Here is a 19,725-nt window from a genome sequence, read left to right as displayed (position 1 = left end):
CTGCAAGATTAAGCCAGTAGACAGGTATGACAAACAGGAATGGTATGGCCTGTTTTCTTTAAAAATAAACCGTAATATTTAAAAACTTTATATATACTTTTTTAAAATTTGCAACTAACAATTAAACTGCAGTAATACCAAAAAAACCCTTCCCTATAAAATGATATGCTATTTCTAAAGGTATTGATTTCTTTGAGGAAAACATGTCCAGGAGGACTGATTTTTCCTAAAGAGTTTTACCCTCAGTGAAAAACAATGTACCAATTAGTTTATTAAAAAAAACAACAACATGTTTTTGTTCTCAAAAAAAATAACATCCATTGACTTTTCTATTAGCATATTTTTTAAATGGCAGTTACAGATATACTTACTAAAACACAGAAAACCATGCAGAGATGTATGTACATACATGTTCATAAAATACATATCCACTCATACAGCAACATACTATATTGAGCACAATACTCAAAGCTGGTGTGGGGGCACAGGGCCTCCACCATGGTTCAACCTGAAAGTTTGGGGCAGTTCCCACTGGAGAGGCAAACTCCACCCATCAACAGGATGTGTATGTGTGGGGTGGGGGATGTCACTCCATTTGGGGATCATAGCACAAATTTCTCCCAACATCCTTCCTTCCTTCCTGCAGGAAAGGATGCCCTGAGCTTAAGTAATTTTTCAACAGAAAAAACTAAAAATTCCTTATCAGCATGGGAGCTTTGCACATCTTAATGCATCAAAGCACACTGGCAGATTAGTGGTCTGTTGACAGGTTAGTCATATGAGATGCCACATAGCACACGTATATTGTACTAGAAAATAGTACATAGTAAATGGGATATAACAAGTTACATAATCAGTCTGGTCCATGAACTTGTGATCTACAACATCTTAAATTATATCATTTTAAGGACCAGTATACAAATTTTAATTAGACACTGGACCAAACTCGATGCTAATTTACACTTTATGTATCTCACAGGGACTATATCAGGACAGACTACAGTTCACTATCTTTAAACCACAAGAAAGCTACGATTAAACAACATTAAGGGTTTGTCTATACTGGAAACGCTACAGCAGCACAGTGGTAGTGCTTCAGTATAGACACTACTATGCCACCAGGAGAGGCTTTTCCATTGACATAAGTAATCCACCTCTCGGAGAGGTGGTAGCTAGGTTAATGGACGAATTCTTCCATCCTTCCAGCCCTGTCTACACCAGGGGTTACGTTGGCTTAATTACACCATTCAAGGGTGTTGATTTTTCACACTCCTGAGTGACAGCTGGGTCCACCTAACTTCTTAGTGATGACCAAGTCAAAGGGTTTGAATTAAATCCATATCAGCAAGAAAATTCAGAAGGTAGGCTTAAAATCCATTCCTAATCTACCATGTTGGGCGTAGGTATTGAATGGGTTTCAGAAGTCAAGGGGACTGCTCATGTAAGACAGGTGGGCAGAATTTAGCCCTTCTCTGCTGCAATACCTAAGAAAAACAATGTGGAATGGTTTAGGTATAATAAGCCTGAATTTCTCTCAGTGATTCAACTCAGTCCCTTTGACACAGATCTATGTGATTTCTTGACATCATTGTTTATGGCAGTTTAAAAAAAGACAAAATGCAGAAATGAGAAGAGATGTGCCAATGATTCATTCAACTCATTATTTTTTAGTTTCACATCAACAATGGCTAACTCTTCAAATGCCCAAATTGTATGTCTTAGACCATACAACTCAACAGTATATGATATCAATACATGTCAAAATATTACATCTATATAGGACTGATCCAAAATCTACAAAAGCTAAAGGGTCTTTCAGTTGACTTCAGTGCATTTTGGATCTGGCCTTATATGCATTTGTACATTCCAAATATCAAAAGTCTAGTAAGCATTCTTCAGACATTACTGCACACACAGAGCAAATGTTTTTAAAGTCCATATTGTATTTTTGAAACTAGCCTATAAAGTTGACCAAGACTTTTCAGTAACGCCTTACAAAATGTTGTTGTAAAAAAAAAAATGGAGCAGTTTTAAAGCTAGTGCACAGGGTTAGCTTAGAGATTTTAAGGGCTTCTGTACTTCAAAAACAACCATGTTCGTATTTATTTTAGTCTGTTCAAAACTACACATGGGAAAGCACTTTTATGCTAAATCAGCTGAGGTTATAACTTATGTGAATTGATCTACACATGCCAAGTGCTGTAGAGGCTTAGTAATACAGCCTATGCTGAGACCACCAGGCTCACTTCACTTGTGGACTAGCACGGATTTACACTGGGTCTCCAATGATTAAAGGCTGCTAGGCCTTACTATTAGCTCAGTAAGCTAGCTACATGATAAACGGGGATGGCTAATTTTTTTCAAGTACTTGTTTGACAAGATTTTAATGTTTAATAAACAAATATTTTGCAAAAGAATAAGACAGACATATGAAAATCAGCTTATGGTTATTTCCTACTTTATCATTAACAGTCTTGCCCAAGATGAACAAACTGCAGAAAACTGAGAGCTAGGCTCCCTCTACTGAGATTCATACAGAAATGTTTTAAACCAGATTTTGCCTGAAATATTTCAATCTCCTTAGCTGGAGTCTCTGTGCAGTACAATTACCATTATAAGAGTTAATCAGGAAAAATACAGAGTAAACACTTAATAAACACTCACAAGGGATCTTTAGGAACTAGCTTAATTCTCAGGAAAGGGTTAAAATCTTAATAAGTAGTTTGTTTCACTACATAAGGACTTACTGAAACATGTCCTGGCTTTTACATGCAATCTCACATTAGTGAGAATGTTGAACATTGAGAAGGAAGGAAATAAGCACACACCAATGTATTCAACTCAGCACACTTCTGAGTGTATCAGAACCAATCTTAGCTCTAGATATGAGTTACAGGGTGATCACAAAGATCTTTTTGTGATGATCAATATATTTCATAACAGCCCCAGTGGGAACAGCGCAAGTGGAACGGCAGCAGAAATCTTGGAATTTGCATTGTAAGACACAGAGGAGGCAGGAATCCCAAATTCTAGTTTTTCTGGGGGCAAGGAAGGTAGCAGTGGCTCTTTTTACATTTCACTGTAACAATGAAGTGTGACCTTAAGAATCTAGCATTACTTCACGCTCATCATTTGCTGACCTCCTTTTCAGCAGAATGCTGTTGTAATCACAATGCCTCAGCCAGGCTACTTTTCCCTTCCCATAAATGATTCAGCTTGACATCAGGGCCTTTTCTGTTCAAAGGCATTTTCAGGTAAAAAGCAAGAGATTTTTTTTTTTTTTTGACAGCAACGGGCTTATATTTTAAGTCGAACCAATTACATGCAGCATTCATTTTTTTTAAAAGTGTGTGTGGGGGTGAGAGCTGCAAGCATTGGGCTTTTGCTCAGAGCCCAGTGTTGCAACCTGCATTCTCTCCAGCAGCCTTCCATATTCTATTAACCCTTTCAATGCAAATTACATCTGGCTTCCCTATAGAGTCCATTAGATATGCTGTGCCATTAGTTCATGGGGCACTTGAAGCAAAGGGAGCCTGGGCAGCAGGGGGAAGGGGAAAAGAACGAAGTTCCTGCTGTGAAAGGTGAAAGGTGAGACGTGTGAATGCACCCTTGGCAAGGCAAGCGTTGCACACGCTATGAGCCAGATGCATATTTAATGTCAATGCTGTCTGTAATCAGCCAAGACTGGGTCATCTTCATCCTGCTTATTTCCCTTTTCTTACACAGGTTTTGGATCAAAACTGAGTACAAACCCGTTAACTGCCATTTTGAGGTCTATGTAGAGACCCTGCAGTGGAGCGGGCAAATGCAGAGCGAAGAGCTCTGGAAAACCCAAATGCCCAGGAATGTTTACATACTATCAAAGCTCTGCTTAGACTCTAGCTGCATACCGAGCTCCTTTAGCCATGCTGTAAGTATAAAGAAGTTTTGTGCCAACACCAGTGGTTTTGCCCAAGAACTTGGCATATATAGTTAAATTATAAATATAAAATATATATCTAAAACTGTCATAAGAAGTTAGAAAGTTTCCTTTAAAAACATAAGATAGCTCTATTTCAGAATAGAATGATCACAGCTATAAAGGAGACATGACAGAAGGGGTTTTTGGGAATCTAGTTTAAAAGGTCTCTTTTAAAGTGGTGGTTTAAAGGTTTAGTTACAATATTCACAGTTTGATTTGATTAAAGAGAAGCTGTTGACTTTCACTGTGAATTAATGCCGTGTTCATTACCAGTAACTGCCAGGATATCCTTATTCCCAATGTCAAAGGCTACATCTATTTTACATAATTACATTTAAGTAATAGGGTCTGGTGGACAATCTCTATCTGAGAAATTTTTGTGCACCTCAAGCTATAGAACTGGATGAAATATCTCCTAGAGAAGCACTTTGTCATACAGCTATTATTAAATAGGAATTATTAATTAATACAAAGGATACATTAATAGCAAGGCAATTACATTTGTAGAACAGAGCCTCCTTTGTAATGACAGAGTTGGAAGCAATTTGCAGCACAATATTTGATCCCCTGCCAAACCCTGGTGATGCTATGGTTAACTAAATGGGAGTGTGATGGACCTCAGCTTGGTTCTGTGGCAGAGACCAATTCTAAGTTCTGGGTTTCAGAGTTTAGTATCTTTGCTATTTTTAACCAGACAGTTGTTTTGATTGGAAGGACCTTCCCTAATGAATCACATAGTTCCCTTTTTGCTTTGTGGCAGTACAAATTTCATTACCCACAAATCATCCCTGATAACTGGTGTCTACCCAGGTTTGAATCAAATTTTGGCTGATTGCTTTTTAAAACTAATTTCCTTCCAACTCTTTTCTGGAATTTAAAAGCAAAGGTGAAATTCTCAAGGTTTTAGCTGCGCCTTTTACACTAAGTTAAACTGGCTTTGTCTTAAATTACTGAGTTACCAAAAAAAAGGCAGAGTTGTTTATTAAATTGTGCCACTTAGCTGAAACTTAGCAATGTTAAATTATTTCAAATGCAAAAGTTTTATGAGGAGTTAGTCTCCAGTATATTCAGAAAGTGCACGTCTAGGTCAGCATTGCGTGTTTTTAATAATCATGCAAGCTCCTTGTTACTGGAAGGGAAAGCCGGGTTTCAGTTCTCTGTCAATGTAAGCCAGCAGTTTTTAAAAAGCTATAAAATAGTGTCTACGTTAATCCTCCTGGCTCTTAAACACACAAAACCTTTCACTTGGGCTCCATACTCTTCTATCAGGGAGCTCAATATTAGGTGGCTATTACATACCATTCAAGCTTCAGAGTCTAGGTCTATGTGGCTAGAATTGTGTTGCACAGAACCTCCTTGGTTGTGTTTGATACAGTATTTGGGTGTTCCATCTTAATGAGACAAGGTGGGTGAGGGAATATCTTTTATTGGATCAACTTCTGTTGGTGAGAGACAAAAGCTTTCGAGAGAGGTAGCTTGTCTCTCTCACCAACAGAAGTTGGTCCAATAAAAGATTATTACTCACCCACCTTCTCTCTCTAATATGGGACCAACATGGCTTCAACTGCATTCCAACCTCATGTTATTCTAACCCCTACACCCCTTTGCATAGTTCAGCTCAGCCTACTTCATGTTAAATGATTTCCCATTAGTGCTTTCACAACTAACCATAAGTGCAAGTATGAAGTCTGGCCACCCTCAGTATTTCCCAAACTTTTGATAACATTGACTGTACGACAAGCGTAATCTTATTAGCTTAAGCAGCAACTCTGGGGAGAAGACAAACAACAACTACACTCGTGGTAAGAGAAACCTCAGGTTAGATGGTTACTCCACGGAGCACAGCACTCTTTTTAAACTATACGGCACTTTTGAAAGAATCAGAAATATCCGCACACGAAACACGTGCGGTACATGCCAGAGCGCTCGTTTCAAACAGCATGTCTTACGCATTCAGTTAACAGTCCCCAAATGAAGAGCCAAAAGGAAGAGTGATACTGTGAACCTCCCACTTGGGCTGCTCATGGAAAAACAAAGCTTTCTACATTATTAAAGAGTTTCAAACTAGCTGCAGTGCAGGTGCAGCAGTTTCTGCAGACAGCTCCACACACAGTTCTGCTTAGGTTAATTTCACTATAGAAGAGACCTTCTTCAGAGTACAAAAGAGCATAACTCAATGCTTAGAGCGTAAAACTGCCCTCCCATTAACCTGCTACAGCCCACTGTAGAGTCTCAGGTTTAAAACAGTCTCAAGTACTCAACTTACGGAGGATTTTTAACAGAAGCTAAAAAAAATTAACATTAGGAACATATAAGCTTCAGGATCAATTGCCAACCTTGATTAATTTGGGAAATTTTAAATGCAAGGTCATCTTCCATTTGCCTCCCAAGTAGATATACAGACAGAATTTATAGTACCTATCAATGCATTTTTAATGAGCTTCTTGCTGTAGTATACAATTAAATATAGCTCTGTTCCATTCAAAAGGACCATATTTTCTGCCTCTGCACTGTTTACTTTGTTTCAAGTGTGTTATTCTCAGTTGTCTTCAGGAGAGATGCTGCTGGCCATTTAGCAGAAATCACTGGAGAAAGACTTGCGCAAATAAATGCTTTTCTGCATATGCAATATGTGTAGTTTTATGCAGATTTTAAATTTTGTTGGAGTGTTTTTAGTCACTTAAGCTCTATTTGTTTCATTGCAAAGCATCTAGAATATTTGCATCTAGGGGTAGATAAATCGCAAAGTTATGTGAACCCCTCTGCCAATATATACGAGATAGACAAATGCTGAGAACAACTTGCTGGCCTCACATGTTTACCTTCATATTGCAAGCTAACTCCATCAGCTTTTTTGCATTTTCCTCTGACCGATATCTCTTGGGCAACTGTACACGGAAGAACTTTAAAGCCCCTTCAAAGTCTGTCAATAACAGGTCATCCTTGGTAGTCTAGAAACATACAGAAAGGAAACAATATTTGCAAAGCAGATTTTGAAAAATAGCTTCAATAACAGATGCTAATAAATGAAACAGATATTTTGTTCAGCTCACAAGAAAGTATCTTTTAACCTTCTTAAAATAGCAACATGTGTTTCCACTTGCACAATAGGACATTTTCCACACATGGCACAGCCGCAGAGGCAGCGCATGCCAGACAGCAACAAGAACAATACAGGAAGATTTTTGATTATAGTATTTTTGTAACACAGCCAGTACATGGTGATGTACTAAATGAAACAACGTTAAAGTAGGATACTCACTTTTAATAATCCCAATGCAACATTAAAAATAACACTTATTCCCTAAAGAGAGAAAGGAAAGAAAAATAGGAATAAGTCAATGTTTTCAATATTTACAAGCCTGGGTATTACTTTGTTCCCACACCTTAAAATTACATATTTTTACTTGTTCCTATGAAAATGGGAATGTAGCATAAAAATATAAGCAGTAGCTTCACCAGATCAAAGCCCCGGAGAGTAAACTCACAAGCAATAAGGCAAAAATCCCCTGTGCATAGCACTTTGCAGATAGCAAAAGGAACTGCCTCAAACACACACTCCAGCCTCTCCTCATTAAGCTTCCCTTTGCCTGATGGAGAAAAGAATTCTTCCAAACTTCCTTTGTCTTTATGTCCAGTCTCATAATAAAAGATCTTTTTAGGAAAACTACATAGTCCAGTGGATTGTGGGGAGATCAGGGCAGTGCTCCAAACACAATTCATGCATTTAGCAACATAAAATAGTAACCAACAACAAAGCTACAGGTCCCACCAAAAGCTGCTGTAAATTAATAGCCAGTAAGAAGCTATCTTCATATAATGTGGAGTTGTGTCTCTTAGTACATTCAGTTCTGCAGGTGGCAGAGCCACTGGCTAAAGCGGCCCTAAACCACACAAGAAACACAATGTCTTTCACTTGTCTAAAACTCAGTCAGGAAAACATTCCTCCTGTTACACACTCCCGTTCATCTCAAAGGATAGAGAGAGAGGGGAGGACGGGCAGACATTATTATGTGGTAACTGGGGTATAAGCTTGGAGTTCTGTGATCTCTGAGGGACGGAAGGACTCCCTATGACCCAGGAACTTCTTTGTGCCAACTGGCAGAGGGCACAGAGTTTTCCAGGGATCCCTTGAGTCAAGTATATGCACAAGTTCACCAAAGGGTGGCATGTAAGGTCTCTACCGAGAGCCAGTAGCCCACTGGTCAGCCTAAGCACAGCAAAATGTAAGTACACAAGAACGGCCGTACTGGATCGGACTTATGGTCCATCTAGCCCAGTATCCTGTCTTCTGACAGTCACCAATGCCAGGTGCCCCAGAGGGAATGGACAGAACAGGGCAATCATCAAGTGATCCATCCCCCATCATCCACTCCCAGCTTCTGGCAGCTAGGGAGATCCAGAGCATGGAGCTGCATCCCTGATGATCTTGGCTAATAGCGATTGATGGACCTATCCTTCATGAAGGTATCTAATTATTTTCTGAACCCCGTTATAGTTTTGCCCTTCTCAACATCCCCTGGCAACAAGTTCTGTAGGTTGACTGTGTGTTGTGTGAAGAAGTACTCCCTTTTGTTTGTTTTAAATCTGCTGCCTATTCATTTCATTAACTCACCCCTGCTTTTTATAGTCCTCTATCATATCCCCATTAGACGTCTTTTTGAGCTGAAAAGTCCCAGTCTTTTTAATTTCTGTGTGTGTGGATGCTGTTCCATCCCCCTAATCATTTTTGTTGCCCTTCTATGTACCTTTTCCAATTCTAATATATCTGTTTTTGAGATTGGTTGACCAGAACTGCAAGCAGTACACAAGGAGTGGGTGTACCATGGATTTATAGTGTGGCATTATGATATTTTCTGTCTTATTATCTCTTTCTTAATGGTTCCTAAAACTGTTAGCTTTTTTGACTGCTACTTTACATTGAGAGGATCTTTTCAGAGAACTATCCACAATGACTCCAAGATCTCTTTCTTGAGTGGTAACAGCTAATTCAGACCCCATCACTTTGCAGGTATAGTTGGGATTACGTTTTACTTTGTTAAATAAACTCTTGCTTGTTTTCATTATGAACATATCTAAGTGCCGTGTGTTAAACTGAGCAGTGATCTGACATGAAGCTGGTAAACTGGAGCCCACTGCTTCTTTGGAAACAGCGAATCTATGAATGCTATGTATCCAGTGGGGCAGGGGCTAGACACTCCAGGGAGTCGCTCGGAGGATTCAGGGGTTGGAGTGCACCTATTCCTAACTTGCACAGGGACAGCGGAGCCTGCGTAGGCTGGGGGGGGGGGGAAGGGTGCTTGTGTTATCTGTGGCCAGTGGAGTCAGGAAGCTGATCCCCAGCAGGCACAGACAAGGCTTCCTCTCTAGGGCAGGTGATAGCGAGGTGCCTCACAACCCCGGGTACCATTGGGAACCATAAGACTCCCCCTGTGTATTTTGTAATGTCCTCAGTCTATGGACACATTTGTAAGGCAGTTTCTTTCCATCAGGTGGGTTTGGGAGCCAGTTCTCTTTAAAGAGTAAGCATCTCTCCACCCCGACCTGGTACACATTTATATTCTCCTATTTGCTTATGTTTTGGAAAAGTAATTTTTCTGCTGTACAGCTTCCCCTAGCAAAATACTTGTTCTGTTGTATCTGATTGTACAGTGTCCCAACACACCACCCCTGTTCCAGCACGCGCACACTGCAGCGGCTGTTCTCTTGTTGTCAGCTCTGCTCTAAAGTCTCTGAAGGGGAGTTAGTTTAGACAGAAACATCCAACATTTTACAGTAATTTTGTGCTAATGAGAGTCGCTATATTGATAGTCCCAGCGAGCTTTCCCTACACACCACCCAGGCAACATGACTCTCTAGCCTCATTTGGAGGGATCACCTCTATGGCTACTCAATCTCTGGTCTCTTAGGTGACAGTACCATCAAGGGGGGCAATTGGTGCCACCTGCTGTCGTGAGACCTCCGACACACTTGATACTGGACATACGGATGGCAATCGTTTACGGTCAGGGCCTAGTTGTTTAGAAGTGGATTCCACAGCTTCTGAACCAAAGAACTGTGCTCTAGTCTCTAAGCTTTGACATAAGAAGAATTAAATCTCTAGCTCGTACAATGGCAAAGACAACCTTCAAACTTTGAAAAACCAAATGTAAGTCGATGTGATGTTGCCTTCCTGAGTCTGCAGATAACACTGCAAGGCTATTGTTTGAGGCTAACTCCAATATATAAAGATGACAGCTTAAATAGCAACATAGTCAAGCAGTTCACTGGTGATAATTTTAGCAGAAACAGCCAGCTAGAGTGCTTATATCCCACAGCCCCAAGCCGCCACCTCAGCCCTCCTTGGGTGCCAAAAGCCATAACTGCTCTCTACTCAGATGCCAAAAATTCCAACTTTCCCCAGGCAATTTCTAGAAGGCCCACAGTTAGCACAAAAATCTGCAGCCTCCTGGAAAATTAGAATGTGAGGATAATGTATTGACTTCAATAGTTTTTTTTTTTTTTTTAATTTAGATGAGGCTGGTGGTGTGACACCAGAGTGCCCAAGAAACCAGGAGACCTTGCAGTGGAATTAAAGCTCGAAAATCCTGCCTTGAGTATAGGACTGTATTTTATTTTATTTTTAAGAATGTATTGGGCTACCTGCCACAAAAGGGTGCTCTCCAATCAGTACTAGATACTGTAGCAAATTTTATAGTCTGCTACAACCCAAGTATCAAATGATCAAGATAAAAAAAGTGTTCAGTATGTATCATCAGCTCTTCTTATCTGCTATCAGTCGCACCAGATTTTATTATAGTTGGTTGATTGGATGCTTTCCCTTCTTGTGCCCTCTCTCAGACAGAAATCTATAATCACTCTATGCAGTACACACAGCAATACACCAAAGTGCTTTTTAGCTCCAGGAGAGATGCTCAGGTTGGAAGATGCACAGTTTTTGTCTTCAATGGGAGGTGTTCTAGGAGGGTTCCTATACTAGCTGGGTCTTGCCCTTATTGTTCAAAGAAAAAAACCTTGATACATATCTCTACACTAGAAATTTCAGAATGGCAAAAATCAGCATTATTCTGATGCATTTTAATTTTTATTTCCTACCTGGTCAATTCAAGGCTGTTCAACATCTCAATATAGTAACCTCCCAAAAGCATCAGATTCAAATATAGCAACCTAATAGTTCCTTTGGCCAATGTAATATGCTTGTTTTCTACCTAAACAGGAATTACCCACACTGCTGATCTGTTTGTAAAACATCTTATTTATATGTGTAGAAAAAAACCCTGCTAACATCCTTTAATAAACCCTAAAGGCAAGCTGCCTCTCTCCCCTCCGAAAAAAATCAATGAACTTTTAAGGTCAGGTACTACAGATGAGGTGGCATTCTGGATAGTTAATACTTCCTCTGTGTCAATACTCCCTTTGCCATAATGAATAGTATACAAAGAAATATAAAGTTGAATCCTTTTTCCCTTTTGTTAACACAGCTCATTTAGCTACTTTATCCTAAGGGGCAAGGGACTTTTTTTCTTAGACCATTTTCTGATATTGGAAAAATGTTATAATTACTCAGGTGGTTCAGGAAGGTAAAGATGTGATGACTGAGAAAGTCAGTCCCCATACACTTCTCTTCCACCCCTGCAAAAATAGCTACAGCATAAAAAAAGATTACAGATACTGAAGACTGGAAAATGAAAATATCAGTTATACACGGGGGCATGCAATATTCTGGCCAACAGTTTAAGCATGTGTGGATGATTTCAATTTGTCCTTCCCACCTCATTATTCAATCCCACATCTTTTATGGATCCTCTTATTCCAGATTATATAAAAGGGGGAATTTACTCACAGCTCAATACTAGAGGATCTGGCAGCTCCCCCTCCCATATTCTAGACTTTTATTGACATTACCGGTTAAGGGCTTGGTTTTCTCTCCATCCTTTATGTCTTTTGAGTTTTGACTTTAACAGCAACAAATCAAGACTAAACTTGCTTCTATCACTTCTATTAGCAGTAGAGCTAGCGCTGTGTTACAGTGGTGCTCTGGATTCAACATCTGATTAACTCGCTCACTTTCAAAAGTCTGGGAAATTCTTGCTATGGAGAAAAAATGACTAGCTCTTGAAGGCGGCCCTATGCTAATTATTCGGCTACTCATTAATTGAACTGAAATAGGTTTATTAAAATAACTGATTAATTATTTAAGTGTCCCTTATATTCAGTAGTAGAATCTACTTCCGCTTTACAGGATATCTTAGCTCCACATGCAGAGACCACTTTTCTGCCATCTGTTGCTTTTTATTATACTAGCATCTAGGCAAAGGAAGCAGCAGGTTCCAGAGAAACATAGCTACACAGGGCGCAAAACACTGACCAGGAGATTTATTAATGCAGCAATCTTTAAACAAAAGAAACAGAGCAGAACTTTACTATTTCACACTAATGACTAGGAGATCCACTGAGAAATCATACATTTTAGTAGTTAGCAAGTAAGCAAACAAATGATTAAAAAAACCCAAGGGCACTGCATTGCAAAATGTGCTGTATTTATTCATGTTTACAAGGGTAGTTTAGATTTAATTTAAATTACTTCCTAACATACTGCTAACTATACTGTTATAAAAAACAACTAAGTCTTCTCAATACATGATTTCACTACAAAGAATTTTGCTATTAAATATATGCTGAGAAATTGAATGAGACCTCAGTTTCTTTGGAGAGAGAGTTATCAGGCCTATGAGATTACCAAAGTGAAAATTAGCAGAGTCAGGCTGTAAATGAAGAGTACTTCAGTACTCTAGAGATGCCCTAATATTGTCTATCATTACATGGTATTTACACATAAAAGTAGCAACAAAAAACAAACAAAAAAAAGTTACTTGTTAGATCTAAAAAACTAGAAACAAAAAATTATTTCCTCCATAATACTGTGTTCTTTTTATATAGGGTTTACAACTGTTAAGAGATTACATGCATAAAATTAACCTCTTTAGCCTGTAACTAATATATAGAATGACAAAAGACATAATGATTCTCTAAGAAATAGGAGACTTCAATCTAAAACTAAAAAATGCCATCAACTTTAATTCTATGATATAACATCCAAAAATTGCTGAAAAAACACATCCATTGCTGCATAACAGTTTTTATGTAACAGTTTAAATTTTGATATGGGAAATTGTACTTCAAACCTCAGTTGTCCAGCACTCAAAAAACAGACATGAACAAAGAATGCAATCAAGCTAGACTTGATAGGAAGAGTCCATCAGGAGTTGCTGCAGATACAAAGTTGTATAATTGTATGTGTAGTACATACCTCACATAATAGCAAGTCAATAATATGGAAGACCATGTAGAGGGGGAATTTTGCAGTGAACAGGGTTAGAAACCACTGGGAGGCATACATGTGGGCTTCAAGGCTGATGTCCAGAAAGTGGTTGTAGAGGTCAGGAATGCACTCCTAAATAAATAAATAAATAAATAAAAGCACCCTCATTAGTTCTGGCTTAAAAGCAGCTCTTTATATCACGCTTATAATTCTCAAATCTACAAGAGAATGGTACAGTAGAAGAAATATTTAATGCTGTCTAGGCATTTTACAAGTATCAACTGGAATAATTATGCTAAAGGAAGTTCTTTGGAACAATGTTGGGGCACAGCTGTCCTCTATCTCAATCAAGGGTATAATAAGAATGTGCAAAAACTATTCACTTGTGATAAAATGCTGCTCTCAAGCAACTAAATCTTGGGTTTTGCAAGCCCTGACCTGTTCACTTCAAAGCAATCTGGACGCTTACCTGCATGAGGCGCTCCAACTGATAAAACTTGCAGTGCAAATCTTCAAAGTTTTGTTTGAAAAGTTCCCTGAGTCCATAGTCAAACATGATTTTGACCAGAACACTGAACGCCTGCTCTTCAGGCATCTGTCAAAGAGAACAAACCTTGCTGACATTTTTATATTTTTCTATTTCCTTCCTTCATCTTGCTCTTACCAGCAAGATACCAACCGGTTTTCATAACAGATAAGGATAATTGCACACATCATACCAACTAGATGTAGAAACGGTATTTTACACTTGCTAGGTGTGCCAAATTCCCTCTTAGTTCCCCAATTTAGAAACACACCATTCAACCTTAAAGATCCCCAAGGGTTCTATTTTATGCAGTAGCTGTCCCAAATCTGGTCAATGACTTCAGAATCAAATTATACTCCTACAGATTGCGAGCCCAACCCATCCAGTTCCTCAGTGTAGTCAGCTAACACAGTTAAGATATAACCAGTACTTTTACAGTATTACTACAAGATGCTAAACACACAGTAGCATTTTTTATTTCTACTTTTTAAAAATGCTATTACTTCATTTGATGGTCTTTTATTCAAACTGATTAAAAGGGGAGAGAGTCGGTTATTACTACCTAAAGTTCAGATTTGGCAGCTCTCTACACTGTTTTGGGACACTTCGCTCTCCCCCTTCTGCCAGCCGTTGGAGACAGAAACATCATTACTTGTCAGTATTTATACATCCTTCCTTGGCATCATAAAGCAGTTCTGTTCTTTCCACAGCAGTAAAGACTGACTCTTCAGGTCAATTACTTGTTCCTGTAAAGGTCAAAATATCTAACTCAAGTGGTCTATTATTCATCCACAGATGCAGTCAGTGAACTCTGAAAACTTTTCAGAGATGTTCCCATACTGGCAGTGAGGGACTTGCAGAAACTACATTTCCCTTTATTGCTCAGGGACTGCAGGGTGTACGCAGCAGTTCCTTCTCCAATAAAGACAAGGTAACATGAATTCCATCACAGCCCCTAATAATCACACTCCCAAGACTACCTTTCAGGAAGCTCAAAAAGTGAGAGAGAAACAAAAACAGAGATTTTTAAGTTGCAGCCTTCAGTTTACCAGAGCTCATTCTAAGAAGCAACAACTAACATTAAAGAATGAGCTCTAAGAAAATGTATGAATAGTCTGTTCTTGTCTCTATGAGTCTCCTTAATCCAATGGGTGCCAAAAAGGTAGGCAGATAGCATTTTGGCAGCTAAAAGAAAGTATATCTATTGGTGAGCAGAGTTCGGTCCCCTTACTAGCAGCAAGAATAAAACCTTTATTGCTGGTTGGGTTCAGAACAGTGCTGAAGAATTAATTTCTCCATCAGTTAAGAGTTTTATTATACAGGTTACAGAGAATCAAAGCATTACAGTTAGATACTATCAGTCCATCTGACTTCTGTTTATAAAGAATGTAGTTTATAATATATTTCTGTATCATCCTAAACTTCATAGAATTATGGAAAAATATTACTCTAAAAACCACACATCCTGTCAGTTGGAGAGACAGACACAAAAATCTTTATATTTAGTTCTGCATGGTAGCAGCAATCACTCAAAATTGGCTGTGGGGGACAGGGGGAGAATATCACAAAATCTTATGGGGCTTAGGAACTGCAGTTTCAAATATGGACTTATGACAAAACGCAGACATTCTTCAAAAACACTGATGTAAAATTTCTGCAGCTACATGCTATTTTTAGATTTTTTCACATAAGATAAGATGTTTCGCACAAACATGAGTAAGTCTCAAAACTTTCTACTCAGATGTACTTTAAGTGTAAAACAGATAGCAGCAGCCTTTGTAAGTTCAGACCACTCAATGCCTAGATAGATAAGGGATCACTACACTAAGCACAAATTTACCCAATGCTAATAATTGAAAAATAATACATTTGAGACTCAATCTGTTTTCATCTTGGGTCATTGACTAACATCTAAACCACAAAAAACAAGGCCCAGAATAAACACATAGCAATGTTCAAACCACTAAGAGTTAATAAACTCACACACTACTAACATGCTGCAGAATATGTTCCTGTTTAATCCAAAAGCCATGGCAACCCTGGTTTGTCCTTATGATCAATACCAATAAAAGCTCTTCTATAAGCTTACACTGAATCAGAGATGCCCTCCCCCTGCCCATGGGTACCTTTACAAGGAGTTCATAGGTGGCCTAAACCCCAACGTCATTTCTAGCCAGACAGCCTACTTTGCATAAACAAAGCAAGAGAGTCTGATCTGACCCTAAGACAGCTTGGAGTGGAAAGATAGCTAGAACCAGAAGCAAAATGAAGTGAACACTGACGACAAACTCATTATCGATGCTGCAGTGAACTTTAAATGGAACATGCTCCTCTTTCCCCCTAAAGTCATAATTATGGACAAACAAGCATTTGAGTAAATAAGCAGGGGACTTGCTACGGCACTCATAGGGGTGGATTTGAAATGAGTTCTTCTGGATAAACTTGAGCATTGTTTAGTCTGAGGCTTACAATAAATGGGAGTGTGGGGACTTACATGCAGAAGCAGCACAGCGGCAAGAAATGACTGGCCTTGGCAATAGCCAATCTCTTCATCATAGACGGAATAGGCCTGAAAAGAGAATCAATATTTTAAGATGTACACTCTCCCTAGAGCAGAACTGCATGAGGAAAAAGTTAAGTACGGAAGTGTATACCTTCAGTCATGACTGGACTGTGATTCCAGGATATGCCTTAGCTGCTGTGTTACTGCACAATGATTAATCCAAAGAAAAAACTGTTGGGTGCAGAGCAATTGTTGATGGCCAGCAGCGACCTGGTTGGTCGCATGGTGCGGGACCATTTTCAGCTGCTAACTCACACTGAGGGCTGCTTAAAGTACATGAAATCACTTTCCTAAGATTACTTTTACAGAGCAACAATTGCTGTAGTTGCAATCAGGATGTCAGGAGATTATGAATCACATGAACACAAATGAGAAAGGAGTCAGACTACTTCTCTATTAAAAGGCATCCTGTACTATGAAAAAGTTTGAAAACCTTTGGATTAGCCTAAGATTTCTTCAGTAGCCTCACGGAGTACACACAAAAAATGACCCATTAATTTTCATTATGGGCCCTATGCAAGAAAAAATGGCAAGCAAGCAAATGGGATTTCATATGGTACAGGAATGCCATGGAAACATTCTGTATGCAGTGTAGTTGTAGCCATACCAGTCCCAGGATATCAGAGACATGGTGGGTGAGGTAATATCTTTTACTGGACCAACTTCTGTTGGCGAGACAAGCTTTCGAGCCACACACAGCTCATCTTCAAGTCATTTTAAAATGGAAACATTTTAGTCTGTAACAAATCTTAAATGCGTGGAATTCCCTCTACCATTAGTGTGCTGGAGACAATGTAAACTCATCAGCAGACAGTAATTCTAAAATATTTTAGATCAACACAGTACGTAGTGCCATCCCACCTTTGGATCCAGTAAAACGGTCACCTCAAATGGGGATGTGTGAAGGAGTGGCTTTTATGGACAAATCAAGGTCCTGTTTGGGGATTCTCTTCTTTAAATTATTCTCAGACTGCCACAGGTCCTTTCACAATGTATGCATTATAATCCTGTTTTGCCTTTGTTGCAGCATAAGATGCTTAAGTTCTAAAATGACAGCATGACAGTGGCAGGAACTCCTCTTGCACATGATACCAGGTCAACATCCTCGGCAGTCACATATACAAAGGAGTTGCCAACGGACAAGGGCACATCTGAAACCCCAATTGAAAAAGGAGAGCTGCTGAAACAGCTGCCAATATTCTGTACACAATCCAGCTGGACCTAACGTGGATAAAATTAATGTCATAAAACAGACTTGCTGCTGAGAAGAAAGATATTGAAAGGTACAAGACTAAAGAGAGTGTTTGGGTGAGGATCATTCTGAGCACCTTAGTCTGCTTCCAAAATAAAGATCATATGGAAAACTATCACCATCAAGGAACAGGAGAACAATTTCACAATGACTCTGAAGTCATGGAAAGGGTGCAATAGGTGTCATCCAGTTCCTATGCTAGCCTAAGAGCGATCTCACCGGTATGTTACTGTTGCAAAATATACTGGATAAACCATCAAGATCAAACAGATGTAACCAAAGAATAATGTTTCCAAAGCATTTGTTACAGCAAAATTTGAGATTTTGGGGTGTTATTTCAAACTACTGGGTTTATGCAGGATATCATGGTACAGAAAAATCTTAACTGGTTACCAAGTGTTTGATTTTCGTATTACTGAATTATACGCAAGAAATGCACAAGCATTTCCTTCTGCCCAGGACAGTCCCCTGTGCAAAGCTCATCATCTTTAAATTATATCCTAAATGAAAAACTATGTGCCAGGAATTTAAGCTTCAAAATGCAGAAATGTCTCCTGAGGGATAGAACACATGAAGAATTTCTAAATGCAGAATCAGAGTGCTGAAAGCTTGAGATACTCTGGTCAAACAAGGTAATTGGATCAAACAGAAAACAGTCATTTTTACCTGATAATTATCTTCTGCATTTTAATGAGCACTTAAATGTGTGCCTGCTGGTTTATAATGCTAACGAGAGATGCATAATTATTTTCAGCTTTACAGATACCTAGATCTTCTGCAAGATCTTTGCTCTCTATTAGACTCATGTAGCTCTTATGAAAGTTCCACAAGATCATTTCTTGTATTCTGAGGACATATTTTAAAGAAACACTTTAATGTAGCATTGTTTAGGGTTTTATCTCAATCTGTAGATGTGATGGACAGAAATGAGGCCATCCCTGTTTGCACAGTGTTCTGATATCAATAGAAATAAAATATCAGAACTGTGCAGAAATATTTACATAATTTCACAGATCAAGGATTTCTAAAGGTTTTGTGAGGAATAAAAACTAGATGTCCCTCTAAAAACTAGATGTCCCTCTAAAAACTGTGAGCTCTTTATTCTTCACACTTTGCCGCACCTCCCTCTGTTTAGTGTGTTGCCCAGTGATCCTATAAAAACCTAGTGTCTAATAGCACTGGCCACAGACAAGCACATGCAGGTCAAGCTTCCCACCATGCAGCTCTATCCCCACACAATATCCCCGATCAGCAGCCTCCCTGCTATTCCAGAGCTAGGCCCCGCTAGACTATTCTGCTGATGCACTTTAACCTTCACCTGCAGCTCCAACCCCTTCCTTTTTATTCCTTTCTTCAGCAGAGACTACAATTTCTAACAACTCAATTGCACTTTAGTTTAGGTTTTTTGTATTCCACCAAAACTAAAGCTCCAAACATTTTAGCACAAAACAGACAGACAAGACGAAAAAGGTTCCAACCCAGTGAGCTCATTTATGAGATTCTTGGTCATCGTTTCTCTCTGAAGTGTGGGCACCTGGCCACATAAAGCATCATGTCTCTCAGCACGAGCAGAGCAAGAAACTACACAGAAATAAAGGGACAATCGATCTCTCAGCTTAGTTTGCTCATGTTGTGCTGCCTCCACTTCAGTTTCAAAACTAGCCATGAAAAATTTGTAGAAAAGTTGAACCAATGAAGAAGTTGCCATTTATTTCTGTTTGCATAATTCCCTATAAACATTCAGTTTTCACAGTTTACAATGACAACATGATTCACAGGGGCGGATCTAAATCAGACATGGAGACCTCTCCTTTGAAGAGGACACTACAACAAGATCTGCACTAGGTTCACTCCTGCATAATTTGATTTTGCACGCGCGTGAGAGAGAGTGTCAGTCTGTGTGTGTGTGTGACATATGCTTCCCACATGACCCATCCAACATGCCCTGGGTTTTAAGTTTCTATCCCCATTCAGTGCTGGCTTCACTGCTGAGATGGCCACCAAGGATGCTAATACCCGTAGCATATGAGGATGGTTGTAGTGTTGTGGACCCCAGTCCACTAGGAACTGGATTAAACTGAAGTTATTTTGTATGAGCCAA

The 19,725-nt window shown here is 39.2% G+C and overlaps 1 protein-coding gene across 1 annotated transcript in view; it reads right to left on the bottom strand.

Moving 5' to 3' along the window:
- The window catches only part of RABGAP1 (RAB GTPase activating protein 1), a 120,581-nt gene that overhangs the window by 14,198 nt on the left and 86,658 nt on the right, over positions 1–19,725 (bottom strand). Inside the window, exons 15-19 of the mRNA XM_044992392.1 lie at positions 16,304–16,378; positions 13,753–13,878; positions 13,272–13,415; positions 7,224–7,265; positions 6,784–6,912 (exon numbers count right to left, since the gene is read on the bottom strand). Of these exons, the coding sequence (XP_044848327.1) occupies positions 6,784–6,912; positions 7,224–7,265; positions 13,272–13,415; positions 13,753–13,878; positions 16,304–16,378 (516 nt within the window). The remainder of the gene's footprint in view (positions 1–6,783; positions 6,913–7,223; positions 7,266–13,271; positions 13,416–13,752; positions 13,879–16,303; positions 16,379–19,725) is intronic.

The sequence above is a fragment of the Mauremys mutica genome, chromosome 18, assembly GCF_020497125.1.
Source record: "Mauremys mutica isolate MM-2020 ecotype Southern chromosome 18, ASM2049712v1, whole genome shotgun sequence".
NCBI classification, from domain to species: Eukaryota; Metazoa; Chordata; order Testudines; family Geoemydidae; genus Mauremys; species Mauremys mutica.
Note: the sequence above shows the minus strand (reverse complement) of the source record. Positions and strands in the feature narration are given on the sequence as shown.